Source organism: Formica exsecta, unplaced genomic scaffold (assembly GCF_003651465.1).
Source record: "Formica exsecta isolate Colony F162 unplaced genomic scaffold, ASM365146v1 scaffold90, whole genome shotgun sequence".
In the NCBI taxonomy this organism is placed as follows: Eukaryota; Metazoa; Arthropoda; class Insecta; order Hymenoptera; family Formicidae; genus Formica; species Formica exsecta.
Window position 1 is genome coordinate 908,829 of NW_021853667.1, and position 16,278 is coordinate 925,106.

The 16,278-nt window shown below is 35.1% G+C and overlaps 1 protein-coding gene across 1 annotated transcript in view; it reads right to left on the minus strand.

Annotated features, from left to right (window-relative positions):
* Nucleotides 1-16,278, minus strand: part of LOC115244976 (latrophilin-like protein LAT-2) — a 69,502-nt gene that overhangs the window by 3,493 nt on the left and 49,731 nt on the right. Inside the window, exons 5-8 of the mRNA XM_029823012.1 lie at nucleotides 6,565-6,824; nucleotides 2,474-2,575; nucleotides 1,916-2,102; nucleotides 410-496 (exon numbers count right to left, since the gene is read on the minus strand). Coding sequence (XP_029678872.1) covers nucleotides 410-496; nucleotides 1,916-2,102; nucleotides 2,474-2,575; nucleotides 6,565-6,824 — 636 coding nt within the window. The remainder of the gene's footprint in view (nucleotides 1-409; nucleotides 497-1,915; nucleotides 2,103-2,473; nucleotides 2,576-6,564; nucleotides 6,825-16,278) is intronic.

A 16,278-nucleotide genomic window follows, 5' to 3' on the forward strand; every position in this document is an offset into this window, starting at 1 on the left:
CGCTCTTAATTCATTAAAGCCCAGTAACTCCTGAAAGATTCGCTAAAAAAAAAAAAAAAGTTGCCTTGACTCGTAAAGTACTTTAAATCGACGCGTAGTTTAATTAAGAAGTGTCTGCGGCATCTCTCCGAGAGCTTTTAAGATAATAAAAAAGGAAATTAAAGATTTCCCTGAAATAATATTATCTGAGAACAATTACAAGGAAAAACGATAATGATAAATAAAATAGATAAGAAGCTTAAATATATCAATCCGTCGAGAAAAATTTTTCACGAGATGATTCAAAACAATCTGCAAATGCGAAAACATAAAAGACCAAGCAAGCACCATTAGCGACGCAAGGAAGGAATTTAATCGAAGGATTGTGGTTTGAGATAAACGAAACTTCTTCAAAAAGAGACATTCGTACCTGGACTTCCGGTTGCTTGTGCGATTTCCTGGCGTAAACCTTCAAGACCCTGCAGTTACACGCGACGGAGAGTGCCACTGCCGATCCCTGTATGGTAGAATTGTCGTGTGTAATAGGGCAACGAGCTAGATAAAGCTAAATCATCAAATTACATACCAAAGAAACACGAGCCATCTAGCTTACGTTACACACGTTAAAAAAAGAAAATATTAGGAAAACTTGAGATGTCTGCGTTCAAAGAAAGTAAAAATGTATCTAATATCCTCTAAATTTTCTCTCGACTCTACAAAAATACACACACACATATACTACTCTATTAATTATATAACATTTATATAAACGAGAGACTTGTGCTTTGAGAAATCACAAATGTCCTAAATTCTTGAGCGCCATTAATAAACGAGGGATAAGAGATAAGAAAGCCAAGGATGAAGAAGATGTATACAAGAGTATATATCATATTGTATATAAAATATTCAACATACAATTTTAATAATATGATGATTTAAGAAAGAAAACTCGAAAGTTTTTTATGCATATTTTGAAAAATTATAAATATAAATAACTAAACTCTCTCTCCATTATTATTATCAAAATTATAAAAGTAAGAAATAAATAAAAGGAAAGGAGAGGACACAATACACAACGTGTGAGAATGACATACAATTCGGCGCAGCCGATATAAAATAAGAAAAAAATTCGCGCGTTTTATGCCACTTCGAGATTCGTCGATCGCGAAAAGCTCTCGCTGTTGAAGAACACTCGATTCGACTCGGCAAACTTGGAAAGAAATATGGAAGTAAATATATATACATATATATAAAGAGAAAATGAGAGAAAGAGAGATATACGCTCTGAAATGCCGTTTACGCTTGACGCAAGAGCGCGATGCCGACCGAGATCTCTCTACGTTGGAAATGAAGTCGGTGTAATATCGGGGGCTAAATCCGCGAACCGTATGATAATCGGAATATTTGAAAACTTATGGGAAAAATTTAATTAAATTTCAAACTTAATTCGAGATAAATTACGGTCAGACAATGGGGGAAAAATGCGGTGCGAATAATGGTCCAAGTAATGGCCCATATGATGGACCGCGTGCGCATTGGTCCGAATAATGGTCCAATAACGACCCAAATAACGGTCTGTACAATTACTCCAATAATGTAATCCAAAATGAATAATATTTATATTTAAAATAATAATATTTCACATATATATAACACGGAAATTTTTTAAATTCTAAATAGATCGAACGCAACAAGATGCAATGTTATTCGTGAAAAGTTAATAATTCCTCATATCTATCGAAACTACGATGAAGATATCGCGGTCGTAAGGTATGCCATTAGGGAAGGGAAACGACAGGAAGAAATGACGCTCTTGGATATATCTTCCGAGACTCTTGTTACACCGAGTATCATTTCTCCTACGTATTTGAAGCGAAATGATCCGTGCGCGCGCGGACTTTTTACAACCCCCGCGGTATCTTTGCCCCAAGAGTACCTGAAGAGAATGACCCGTGCAGAAAACCGCCCACAGGAAGGGAATCTTCCAGACCCTGGACGCCACCCCGCAGCCCGCGACTAGACCGACGATCAGACTGACCTTCAGGAAGAGCATCAGCTGCAACGCCCGCCTCCTCTTCATCTTCTCGCGCTGCTTTATCTCGAGTTGCATACTGCATGTGTACCTGCACGTATGCGATTTACGCGACGTATGACGTAATTCGTTACCGAGAAAGTAAGATACGCAAGAGACTTTCGTACTATAACTCGGAAAAGCAAAGTTTAAAATTATGATGAAAATTTACGAGTCACTCCAAATGTGAAAAGTTGTTCAAAATTTCATATGTGAACTTTTTAGAAGCTTATTTTTAAGAGTTCGCGATTAATATCGAAAATATTTAATAAGCACTTTCGCAAAACTGCGTGATTAGAACATATCTAGTATCTTAAATGAATTGATGATTTGTTACGATGTTAGAAAATTTTCCATTATATTTATGCAGTCTATTCGGGATCATTAAATTAATATCGAGCTTTAATTGAAAGATAACTATACCTGGACACAATTGCAGCCTTGACGAGGTAATAACCGGATGTTAGTAATAGTAGGATGATCGGCAAGCCATACGCATAAATCGTCGCCGTGGCTCCCAGAAACCTGAAATTAATAAAGCACGTAATATGCATTAAATATTGTACATAATTAAAAATTTTTAAACAAAAAAATATATAATATAAAATTTTTTGTTATGTGTACAAAAAAAAAGTCGATTTAAATATCATTTTCAAAAATTTTATTTTTACTTCTTGTAGATAAATCTTGTGTTAAAATTGATGGTAAATGTTCGGATTAACTTACACCTCACGGATCGTTTTCACTTTTATATATATTGTAGAGGGTATATTCCTAAGTAATACACGCTTCTTGTGGCGCTCTCTTCTGGTTTCAGAAATATGCGATTTTGATTATTATAATTTTCGTATTTACTTGTATCATCTTTTCGTTATGTTCTACTTACCTGTTTATATTTTTTTGTTTACATTTGCTCGTTATTGCGTCACTGCCAGTAAGCTTCCGGATTACTGTTTAGTTTCGCTAAGAATTTCTTGGTTTGGGTTAGATTATATTTTCGGAAGAAGTGCAGCCCCCTGTAGGGGGGTGGAAGCCACTGCGTTCACGCATACATTTTCTCATCCACACAATAATTGTGGGGTGGATCTCGCTTCGCGTTGTAAAGTATATGCGTGGACACAGTAAGCCCCCCCACCCCGCCCTACGGTGGTTCCACTTCCGCAAGATATAATCTAACCCAAACCTATTTTCAGTTTTAAAAATAAAGTTGGGTCGCATGTAGTCGCACGTTAAAAGCTGTTAACGAACTGCGAGAAATAGGTGAAACGCATTATTGACAAAATATCCATGGCCGTGTACCTATTCCGTAAATGTAAATAAACACTTTTTCGTCTGCTCTACAACAACAAATACAATGTACACAAATTTCACTTTTCCTAATATTACTTTATAATACCTGAAAAAAAGCATTAAAACTGTGAAACTTCAAAATCGCGTATCTCTGGAACCAGAAAAGAGCGCCACAAAATTCAAAGTGTGTATTACTTAAAAACGTATCCTCTACAATATATGTAAAAATGAAAACAATCCGTGAGGTGTAAGTTAATCTGAACATTTACCAAATTGATTTTAGATCTGCTTATTAAAATATGTGTAGTAGAAATTTTTATAACGGATATATCAAGCAAATATCCACGACATAAAATGATTGGAAAATATCACGTGACGAGAAAATATCGTTCATCGTAATGAAAATTCAATTCGATGTGCAATTCTCATGAAATAGGAAAAAGAAGTGCGCCAGAAATATTTATTAGCTGCCGGTCTCGCCTCTCTCTTTCTCTCCCTCGCTCTCTATAAATCGCAAATACGCGCGGGGAATAGCTAAAATCCCGTTGCTCTTTTCGACGAGAGCAGTTTGGATCGAAGGGCGAGTGTCTACAAAACGCGCGATTTTATCGGGGAACACTCGGGCGATATCAAATACCCATTTTCGGTGCTCGCCTACTTTGCACACATGTCGGCAGAGCGATTTTAATACACGCTCACACAAGAAATATTCCCTGCCGTTTATTTCCCTCGATTGCATCTCGCATATATTCTCAACCAGAGGCGGAGGAAGCTCGACAAAAGAAAATCCCGCGTCTGTCGAGAACTTTTCGGGATTGTAATCATAGCGAAGAATACACGATCTCGATAAGATTGCAAAAATATATATGTAATTGATAATAATAAAATAATGTATAGAATTATATATTAAATAATGATATAGGAAATAGATAGAACAGAATAATTCTAAGGTTGAAATTTGAGAACAGATTTCTAACAAATTCAACTTTTAAATAAATTCGAAATTGTATAACGTAAAGTCGTATTGAAATTCTGATATTTTCTAGTGTATCGATTCATTTCATGAAATACATATTTCAATTTTCTATTTATTTCTTTTTTATTCTTTAAGATTTTATCTTTTCTTGCGCATATGACACACACGTACACATAAAATTAAGAAATTATTATACAAATATTATTAATGGTCTTTCTCGTTGCTATTACTAAACTCGCTTCCTTCTAAAAACCGTGAACAGTTTAAAATCCAGATTAAATCCTTAATATCTACGTCAACGATCTTTTAATATGACATCAAAAGAGAGGGAAGATACGTGAATAATTCTTGGAAATTGAATGTCTACGCAAATAAGTTTAAGTAGAAGAAAATTGCTCTCATGATAATTCAAATATGCATAGTGTAATAAATATTCTGTGATATGTGATATAGATTATCAACGGTTAATATTTTGAGAAGATTTCAATTAAACTTTAAATAAATTTAATCTAAGCTTTAATCTCNNNTAATATCCTTATATTTATAAAATAAAATTAATTTTTATAGTCTGCATATTTATGAAAACAAATAAAGTCCTTTCAAGTATTTTTAACAAAGAAAAGGAAATGTTAAATTTGTAGTAAAAAATTATAGTTAAGAAAACATATATTTGATATACAATTTGATATAATATTTATATTATATATTAATATCGTAAAGTAATTAATAAATTTAAATCTTATCATAGGATGACAAAGAAAAATATCGCGAAAAGTATCGCACAATGATACATGATACATGCTCTTATCGAATACCTCTCTTTTGAAAAATGGCAAGAATCTCGTTCCGGTACGGTATTCCGGTTCACCGTCGTCGACGAATCTGATTTAACGAAAATTGGTGGTTCAGTAGTATATCGTGAGATAGAGATGGGTAAAAATGAAAAAGAGAGAGAGAGAGACAGACAAAGAAAACACAGTGTGGGCGGAGGAATCGGAAAAAAATAAATAAATAAACTACACTGTATATACACGACATTCCTTTCGGAGGTTTCCGGCAAAGCAGAGAACGTTTCCGCTCCTTTCCGATATCCCGTCCGACCGAAGAATCCGAGCATGGAAAAGGGAGTTCGCGCTCACTTCCGGCGGAAGATTCCTCGCCGTTTGGGGGAAACCGAGCCCTATCAACGTTACCCCGCTACCGTGTCGTCCCCTCTGCATCCCTCGCCGGCAACCAACCCCTGGCGAGCAAAGCGGCAACGTAACACGAGCACGACGGCGGAATGCGCGTATTAGGAACAGAATTGCATCATTCCGTTAACTCACGCCTCTCTCTCGCAAAGAGAGACGCAAATGCTGGTAATTTTCTCGGTGCAGTAACCGTAACTTTCCGAAATGGAGAGTGAAGGATTTTCTCTCGACCGAGGAGATAGATGGAATGGATCATCGACACAACTTAACGTTTGCCCTGAATCGAGTTAATATCTCGATCTATTAGTAACAGGTTTTTGTTGATTTTATCAAGTCAATAAAAATAAATAAAAATTACAGTTAAAATAATATATAGTTGAAATGTAATGTATATATATAGTATTTCTGTAAAAAACAAAAAATATTTTATAAAATAAAATGGAATGTGTTATGATAAGAGATTTTATTAATTTTAATAAAAATATAATTTTCCGCATACTTTAAATTGTATTTTCTGAGAGGAGATATTGCTATATCAATTTAAATTACGCAATTTTTTAATAAAACTAAGAATAGAGACTTTAGAATGGAAATCTTGAAACCTTGTTTGATATATGTAAGATGCGAGCGTAGGAATAAAACGTAAGAATGATATAAAGGATTCCGCCTTTCCGGCTTCGATAGCAGAAAAGGAGCAAATGAGCTGTGTCGAGAAGAAGTTTGAAGCCGGTGGATAAATGCAGACGCGGAAACGAGAGACGAGAACGGAGAGATAACGAGGAAGTTCAAGCTGATAGTTCGAGCCAATAGAAATTGACGCAAAATACTGAACATTTAACGTTAAAAATTAATTATTTCGATTAATCATAAAAAAATCGATTATTTATTTATAAGAATTATAAAAACAATTATTCAATTATATTGTAATCATAAATGGGTATTTTTATATTTAATCATTTTTTTTTTTCTTGTATTATATAAAGTAATTCATATAATTGATTTAAAATTCTCGGAAACGTCAATTAACATCTACCTATTAATGGCTATCAAAGTCTTACCAGCAATTGAAGGGGGTGAGATCAACGACATTCCAGAGATCGTTGCTTTCGCGGCTTTGCAGGAGAGTCGCCAACACAAGGCTGATCAACGGCGCGCCCCAGGCAAAGAGGCTGTATTTGAGGTATGTCGGCGGATCATCACGACGCGGTAAAGATGCTACGGTGGCGTACAGATGGTGGCACATTGACGCCAGCCAGCAGACAACCGATACCCGCAGATACTGCAAACTCAGACCGAGCGAGATGCAGAGCTCAGAGTCCTGAAAATTGAGAAACACACGGCGTTCAAAAATCTGTCCCGCAATCTTGAGAAAATAAAAATCAGCTTTGAAATGCAACCGCGAAATAAAGAATTAAATCACAATTTAAAAACAATATAATTTAAAGTTTATAAAATAAAAAAGAAAAAGCTTAAAAAAATTTTTTTCGACAAATTTTTTTTTGTCTCGAGCGAAAATTATAAGAAAATAAATAATATTACGTTGCAAAAGAATGAAAAGGATTTTTAAAATATATTATTAGTCTTAATAGGGAGAAATATTCCTCGTTCAATTTATGGATTATGATGGACTATGAATTTCGTGCTCGCGAATGAAACCATTGGACGGTATTTTCTAACGGGGATAAACGTCACCGTGAATTTGATCCATGAACGGCAAATACGAGTAATTCGCGATAGTAGCCTAAACCTGCGGATCGCGAATGGATGCATAGCCGGCGAATTATTCACGTTGAAAAATCCACAATTCCGACCGATATACCTCGTGTAATATCACGAAATAATCGATCAATCGCCGCTAGCGAGCGTGTTGTTGATTCGACAATTTATGCAATAACTCTCGTATATATCGATTGAATAGCATGGAATTAATATTGCAATGTAGTAATGACGTATGAAAGCCCTTAAATCCTTCGTTGTACCTTCGCGACCGAAATAATTCGCCGCAACAGCTGTGTACCGTGAAATTCGGAACAATAAACCTCCATCGATAAATGCATAATCAATTTAATATCGTTGTAATATGAAATAATAGCCGACGTGTTATTGCAATCGATACAAAGGCTCGATAATTGCAATCATTAACTCAGATCAAAATATAATTCTCACTTGAGTAAACATATATACAAGAATCAATTTAATTAATTAAAATATTTAAAAATATAACTCTTATTAATTACTAAATATATTTAAATAAAGTATAAGAAAATTTGAAATATCAAGATGTGATCTCTTGGTTTTGTTTGTAGGAAAATGTAAAAGAGCTTAAATTTTTTTTCTGACGCTGTAAGATATTCCAGAATAAAAGGATCGTATGCAATAGATATGATATCCCTATTCTCTCTTACAACTTAATGAACTAAAGCTTTTTCAGTAAATGTGTATGCATCCAATGTCTGCCTTTGACAAATAAATTACGTGGGCGATTTGTTGCATTGTGTAACGTGACGCTAAAAGAGAAGCCGGCTTTCTGTCTCCCGTAACCGATACTCACAGTTGCACATACGATACTCCTCTCGTCGATGCAACTCGTCGCAACAATCGCGCGAGGGAAGCAAAGGGGGAGAAAAAGGGGGAACGTGCTTGCGCATCGAAACGGAAGCGGAAATAAATTGGAGGGTGCGCGCGAAAGGTGCCTTTCTGAAATTCGCGGTTCATGCTGGGATACAAAGGGCCGGTCTGCGAGAGCAAAATTGCATCGAGCGAGCGAATAGTTCACGTTGGAGGACAAATTTTACATTATTGAACATACGTTTTCCAACGCGATCCACCTTTACGTGCGATTCTCGCGCATCATTAAACCATCCATTTTCATACGAACGTGCACCGGTAAATAAAATTTCGAACAATTCAGTTAATACGATACAATACCGATAAGAATCAAGCGAAATGAGAATCTTAATTAAAGATCACTTTACATCGAAATTATTTCTCTTTCGCATGCAATTTTTCAACGAATTTACCGATTATTATTTTATTCGAAGATTTCAATCTCAATCCTTTGATGAAAAAAAATTCCTCTATATGGAATATTTAGTTAAAATTTAATTCTTTGCATACTCCGATAAGATCGCGAACAATATCGTGTTACGATATTATTATTTTCCATGCGGAGCGAATATTGCATATACAAATAAACATACCGCAGCGAAGTAATATAACTCGGTTTATCTTCGCTTTCGGTCTCGATACACGAGAACTCTCTTCGGGAATTTCGTTATAACACGAAAATACGCACGTTTGCGGGCACACTAAACTCACCTACGTAAAGTTTCAAGTTATTCCTCCGTATTGTGAGGCAGCATTCTTATTCGATCGAATTTTCGCCTCGGAATTCAATAAACTCTCATACCAATCCCTTGTTCCGTGAAGGATACGACTGTAACGATAAGTCGTCGTGCTTTATACGCATGCGACTGTGACTATTGTTATCGTCTAATTTGATTCGAATCAATGATATTGTCAAGTCGTGACGTGAGGTATTCCGCAATCATTCTTGCGACACAATGCGCTGAAATGAATTTCCGCGTGTAATGAAATAACATTCGCGTCACGCGTATTCAGAGAGAATTGTGTTATTGTGCACGAAACATCGTCGACGAGGTAGTCACCGTAGATTGCAGCTGTGAGATTGTCGGATACTGTTGCTAGAAGCTGCGAGATGTCTTTGTTGAGAATTGGCGTGATTTTCCGCTTACAGTCGCCGCCGCAAAGTGAAAAAAACCCGTTTTTAGTCAGACAGGCAAAAAAAGAAATATTCCGATTCTTTCGCTAGATTAAGAGTTCGCGGGGGAAAATAATGTTTTCGCGGATATCGGGCTTCGCGCTAATGAGGTTAATGAAAAGAGACCTAAAATTTCCAACCGTCAGCAATATCGGATTACATCAGAGATATGTCTGTGATAACGGTGTGTAACTCGAGCATGCATTCTGCCGTACATGTAATAGCATACACACAAGGGACATATACATTGCAAAATATCACTTTCTCAAAAAGATTCTTTTGCGAGTGTATACGGCAAGATATTTGCTTTTCTTCTTTCTATAAGAGATAAAATATTTTTTCAACGAATATCTTATCTTCTCATATTTATTTAACTCTTTAATTATTTATTTTAAACATCTCCTCTCGTTAAAATTGTTAAAATTTTAAATTCAAGATAAATAGATTAATCGGAAAATTATTATCCAGAATTCTTTTGATAATCGAAAGTATCTCAATTCAATTTAGTTAAATTTAATTAAATTTACATTACAATTATATTAAATTTAAATTATTTTAAAAATCTACATATCAAAAGTATTGATTAAAACAAAATACTAATATTCCATATTTTCTGTAATTTCGTAATCAATATTCAATCTGCACCTTCACTGCAAAAGCATACTCTCTTTTTCCATTTTCGAAGAGAGCTCGTGCATCTGTTAAAATCGAGATAGACTCTGGCTAATCTCTGGCTGCTGACAGTTTCAATTGATCGAACAAAGTATTTCAGACAGAATTAAAAGAACATCGTACGGTGAGCAAAAAGTCCTTTAGAGAGACTTAAATTATTCACAGCCATTTCGCACACAGCGGTGGAAAAGAAAAAGACAGAAGGTTGGAAAGAGCGCGTCGAAAGCTCGACGTTCGACGTCTTTCATGCACGGGTAAGTCCTGGATTATCCTCGTGTCTAACAGTCACGTAGGATAACGGGAGATTTGATCTCGGCGTCAACGAAAATCGATTCCTTCGCGAACCGACTTTAGGAGGAATCTGTCAACCGTAATATTACAAAGCGCATCGTATTCATGCCATAGGTGTTACTGTCATATTTCGCTATAATTATTTTTTTATAGATTAGAATATTTTTTATAGATTGGAGAATTATATCTTTTTATTATAATTATTATTTTATAATTAGCACGTATAAAAACATTCATATTTAAATATATCGATAATACAATTCTAAATATTAAAACTTTGCAAAGGTAAAGCTCACTTAATATTAAATAAAACATCAAACTTTCTTATCTATTGTATTTATACACGTGTTTGAAAAATAAAAACTTTTATCTGTAATAATTTCTAAATTAAAAAGTGTCGATATTTTCATTCCGAAAAAATCCACAACAAACCAGCCAAACAATCCACATAAATATAAAAAATAGCGATGGAAACGTTATGTTCGCAGAGGATTATCGTGAGATTTTAACGGGTGCATTCCCGCGAGTATCGTTTCCCGCTGTAACAGTAATTGGCAAAGTTTTTATATCGCTACAGTCGTTTTTTTAAAAGCTAGTAAACGCTATTACATTACCCGTTTTTAAATTACGTTTTTAAATCTTCTATTAATTCCTTCGTTTAAAACCGAGCACACAATCGCGGTATCGCTTTTACAATATTTCTCATCGTAAAATATTGGAAATGATTCTTTTCAGTAATTTTCGCGAACTTATATAAGAGATGATTAAACCATCTATTTTCAACGTTAAATAATAGCTATAATAAAATCCAGCTAAGCAATAAAGAATGAATAAATTTTCTTCACTTGATTCATACACTACCCTACTTATTCATTTTTATCTATAAATGATAAAAAGATGTATGGATAAAGATTATACGAAAGACGAGAAATTGATAAAGGCTACAGGGGAGAGAGTTTGCAGAAGTGAGATTTGAAAAATGTGCCTAGTCCGGATTTCATTTCTTTCTCTCGCGATTACCATCGATCAAATAAAAAGAATAAAAAGAAAAAAAAAAAAGAAGGAAGGAAGACGGGAAGACTTACAGCCTGATTTCTCGACAACGTAGTAAGGAAATGAATTACTGCCCTCTTCAATTTCGCATGTTCGCAGATGCAATACGAATAAAGAGAGGGTGCCTTTTCCGCGCGAGGACTTTTCACCGCGCGACGATCTCAATCTCGAGAGCGGAACACGAGAGATATGCGCGATCGATTTAAGCCGCGTCTCTTTCGCCGCGAGAGATTATAGCTAAGTAATATCGGAAATATGTAGGCCGTGTCATGCGAACCGAGTATCACGCTTGCGAGATATATTTCGACGGGGGAAAAAAGTGCCGTTTTTTATCTACGTCGTTTCAGCCCAGACTTTTCAGTTTTTAATTTAGTTCAAAAAATATGATGATGATCTCGCTGATAAAAAAAATTGAAATTTTCGTTCATTTTATATCCGCAAAGAAATATAATTTATAATTTAATCATTAATATTTTAATTTATGGATTATCGATTCTCTCGAACACAAAATCCTTGTTCAATGAAAAAACATTTTGTTCTAATTTCAAATATTATTTTATACAGAACTACAACGTTTGTTGGTTGTCCCAAGAGACCTGTATTACGTCGAATAAGTCTTCGAGTCACGACAAAATCCTGTGCTACCAAAATAAGCTCTCATCCATTGTATACGCGTGTACCATCATCTGAGAGCCATTAGGAGAATATGCGGGAGGGTTTTTGCGGAGAGATATATCTCCTTTATACCGTAGCAAAAAGCGCAAAATGTCGTTTCACCCTCCTTCCTTCTTTTCCTTTCCTCTCTGCTCGCGCAAGATGCTTCGACATACGCATACCAAAGGAAACTGGCTGTTTTCTTTATCATGTATCATGTGTTTTCGCAATGTTATCGTTAAAGAAAACTTATATCAATAAAAAAACGTTACGCTACTTAAAGAACAAGTTCTTTATGTCAATGTTTAAAATAGAAACCATAAAAAAATATTTAAAATTTTTTAATGATATATAATTTATTATATCAGAAAGAGAAAATTATTGTAGAACAAAAAAATTATAATTTATTATTGTAAATTAATATAAAGCTATTGTTTGCTTAATGCAATAAGTGTGTAATGTTTCCGGCAGATAGTTAATTCTGTTATTAGCCACTTTTACCATGCGCGCTGTTCTTTTCGTCGAGAAATTCTTCGTTCATCCCCAGGAGATTGCAAATTACCGTATTATAACGCGCTCAGGACTTGCTCGAAACAAATTGGTTTTCCTTTACTGCGTTACTCCTCGACAAGAGGAGTTTGTATATGTGCATGTTTAATAAAAATTAATGTTTTTACTCAAAATGAAGAACGTCATACGATATGAAAAGAAGAATGTTTCAGATGTGAATAATTACGTCCTCAGTTAAAATAAATACAAATGCAATATTCCTTAATAAAAAATATATATTTTTTTATTTTTTAGTAAAGAAATTCTGAAAAAATCCCTCGAATGATGTAACAAGTCTCATTGAAATTAAAGTGCTTTCGGATAAAAGAGAAGAATAAATTTCAGCCATTTTCTTTAATTAAAAAAAAAAGCTAAAAGATATCTTTTGTACTAATATTCTACGTTAATGTGTGTCCTATGTTGAAGTAGAGTTTTAAATTCATAAAAGTCGAACGCCTAATACAGAATTCAGAAATAGCGACGTACCGTTGGCTCATCAATATACAAAAAAAAAAAAAAAAAAAAAAAAAAAAAAAAAAAAGCAACCTGACGTATACCTGTGATTTATGCGCGAATAAAATCGCCGCGCATCGACGACGGCGAAAGATTAATGAGATCCACGAGACTGACGATTTTTCTACATCGACGTCGCGCCGTCATCGATTATTAAGTTCGTTCGCGCGATCATAAATAATTTTTCAAAGCCCAGAATTACGTCGTAGCTCCACGTCGTGACTCATTATACTACCGGTGACCGGGAATTTGCTTGACCGTAGTTACTCGCAAGGACGAAAGCTTCGTAACGAACGGCAAGAAACGCCGCAAAAACCAACTCGGACAAAAAAGGCGCCCGCCGCCATGCTTGATTATCGTTCGATCTCCAATTTTGCTTTTACGACCATAAACGAACTTGTTAGGTCCGACTTAGGACTAAAAAATCGAAATCCACGATATGCTTTTCCGGAAATTGAAAAAGGAAGGTCACATTAATTCCTAAGAATAAGTGTGAGAAGTTTTTCTTCTTTATGGTACAATTCTCTCCATTCCCTCCCGCAAAACTATTTTTAAAATGAAACATTTTATCCGCGCAACAAGAAATTTCTTAAAGAATCGTCTTCCGCAGAGAAAGAATTTTTCTATTTCAAATGAAAATTTTTCGACTATTTCAGAATATTTTCAAGCGAGGAAATTTTGTTAAAAATTTTCTCTCTTGTGTAGATAGACTTTTTTAAATTATGAAATAACAGAGTGTTCCTTTTTAGTGAATTTTTTATATGGAAAAAATATTTTGTTTATATTTCAGTGAATAATTAAAATTGTATATAAAAGCGCCGTAATTGTCAATAGCGTAAATTGGCGATTAATCGTTGAAATTTTTAAAGTTAGAATATTGTGTTTTAACAATTAATTGGGAAAAGACCAAGGGCAAAATGGGAATATCGAATCACGAAAAATGGTTCCCTGCGGGCGAGTGTATTTGCCGACATTCGCAAACAAACAAAAAGCTGACCGAAATAAATATGAAGGGAATAAAACGGAAGCGTGCGGAAAATATGAATATTCCGCGGGGATAATGAAAGCCGTGGAGAACGCATGACCCATTTCGTGAAAAAAAAAAAAGACGCCACCCACGTCTGTCACGTCGCGCTCGTATTAGCAGATAACAAAGTCAATAAAGCGTGTTACACACGCGCAACTTGGACGTTGTTGCGTCGTAAAGAAAGGGGATAAAAAAAAGAGGGAAAGGATCCGCGATTGAAGGGCGGTTGCGGCTTATCTCGAAATCAATTATTCTCGAAAACTCTCGTTCGTTTTTAACGAACGTCGTTACCGCACCGTATTGTCTACTCTCGTTCTGTGACAAGAAGAATCGATCGCGCTGAATAAACTTCTGAAACATTATATATCCAGGGATTATATTGAAGTTTCTTAAAATTGTAACTGGTCTTTCAAAATTATTCGAAAATCTTGATTTAATTAGATTTCTAACTCAGCTACTTCCTTTCATATCTACACCGCTGAAGCAATATGGAAAGTTTGATTATATTGTAGACTCTCTTTCCCCTGAGACGGAATATATAGGTTCCTTGTTAAAAAGTTATTTTCTGTAATAATCAGTTTTAAAATTAATTTATGTATATTGTATGTGAACTTTTCAGTATAATGGTTAGAAAATTATTGTTCAATTTTTTCAGTCAAAAATTTTTCAATAGCTCGGCATTAAAGCTTTCATTTCGCATCTCGTAAATAATGTATACAAGAGAACACAAAGTTCTTTCTGTGTAGTGAGCAAATTTATATTCCCACTATATAATAACTCGTGTGTTTTTAATGTAAACTTCTGAAAAAAATCTCGGATATTTTTAAAGATAAAAGTCTGTGATGTATGTTTTTGACGCACAGCTTTTTTAGCATATATATATTATAAATATATTTTTAAAAATTCTAATTTTTTTGTCGACTGGAGTTTTAATAATTTCTATTATATTTAGTCTTAATAAAATTAATCTCTGTAACATTTATTGTAATACAAGATATAAAATGATGTTATTCCATAAATTATATGTCTGTCAATCTCAAATTTGCCAAATCGAATATATAATTGCAGACAAAATATTAAAAAACTAGCTCATCGCTACTTTATCAAGTACAGCGAAACTGATCGCAGCAACTACACGAGTCATATATTACACGATCTAGAATGTAATGTGAGAGACGAACTCTAGAGACGATAGTGAAAAGTGGGCATATAGTTCGAAACGCGATACATCGTCGACGGTAAATTAACCGTTTATTCGCCGGTTGCATTCGATCAGACAGATGGTATAGATGAACATTAGAAAAAGGAAACTGTCGCATCCTAGGATCGCGGAGAGAAAGAGAATTAAAAAGAGAGAAAGAAAGAACATTCTTCCTAATGAAATAATTAACTCGTCTATTAAAAGCAGTTTTCGCATCGGCCCCGCGGGTCGCGGCATATCAATTAATTCGTATTATCGGTTCCGACCGTCGTCATCGTATCCGCGACGCTTTTCAACGCACGCCGAGAACAAAGCGGTTTTAGGAACAAAGATCCGGCTTTGCTCCTGAAACCCATATCGACGCGTCGGCAGCTTACCGGATAGTGAATAATTCCTCAACTATGATTCGCGAGTGGTTCAGAGAAGACCCCAGAAATTTCTTTATATGTTCTCCTTTGGTCGTAATAATTAAAGCTGATCAATTAAATATTAATTATGATACCAAAATATCGATTAAAAATTAAATGCAAATACAAATTACAATAATTGTATATATATATATATAATTACTTCGTATAAAAAAAAAAAAGAACCACGGATGCAATCACAAGAATGAATCGGAAGCTGAATCAAAAATTATATCTTGAAACGCTTTAAATCTCGCTCATCTAAGAAGAGGATAGAGATAGAAGAAGCCGAGCGGCGCGATTTATGGCATGGCACAGTTACCGATATATCTTCATACGGGGATAAATTGATTTGTGCGGACGTAAAAATATCTCCTCCCGATCAAGTCACTTGCTAATTAAAGGGCCGTCGTTGTCATCGTCGTCATCGTCTCGTCTCGTCTGCTACGATCAGGACCTAAACGGTGCGGCGAGTGTGCAAGAGCGAATAAGCCCTCATCTCATCGATTAATTACCGTCGAGCATGTGTTTCCGCACGAGTTGAATCATCGACGACGGTGTGATTAAAAAACGTAAATGTCCTCGATAAAGGCCGTCGACTTACGCGAGTCGCAGGGCGCGCTC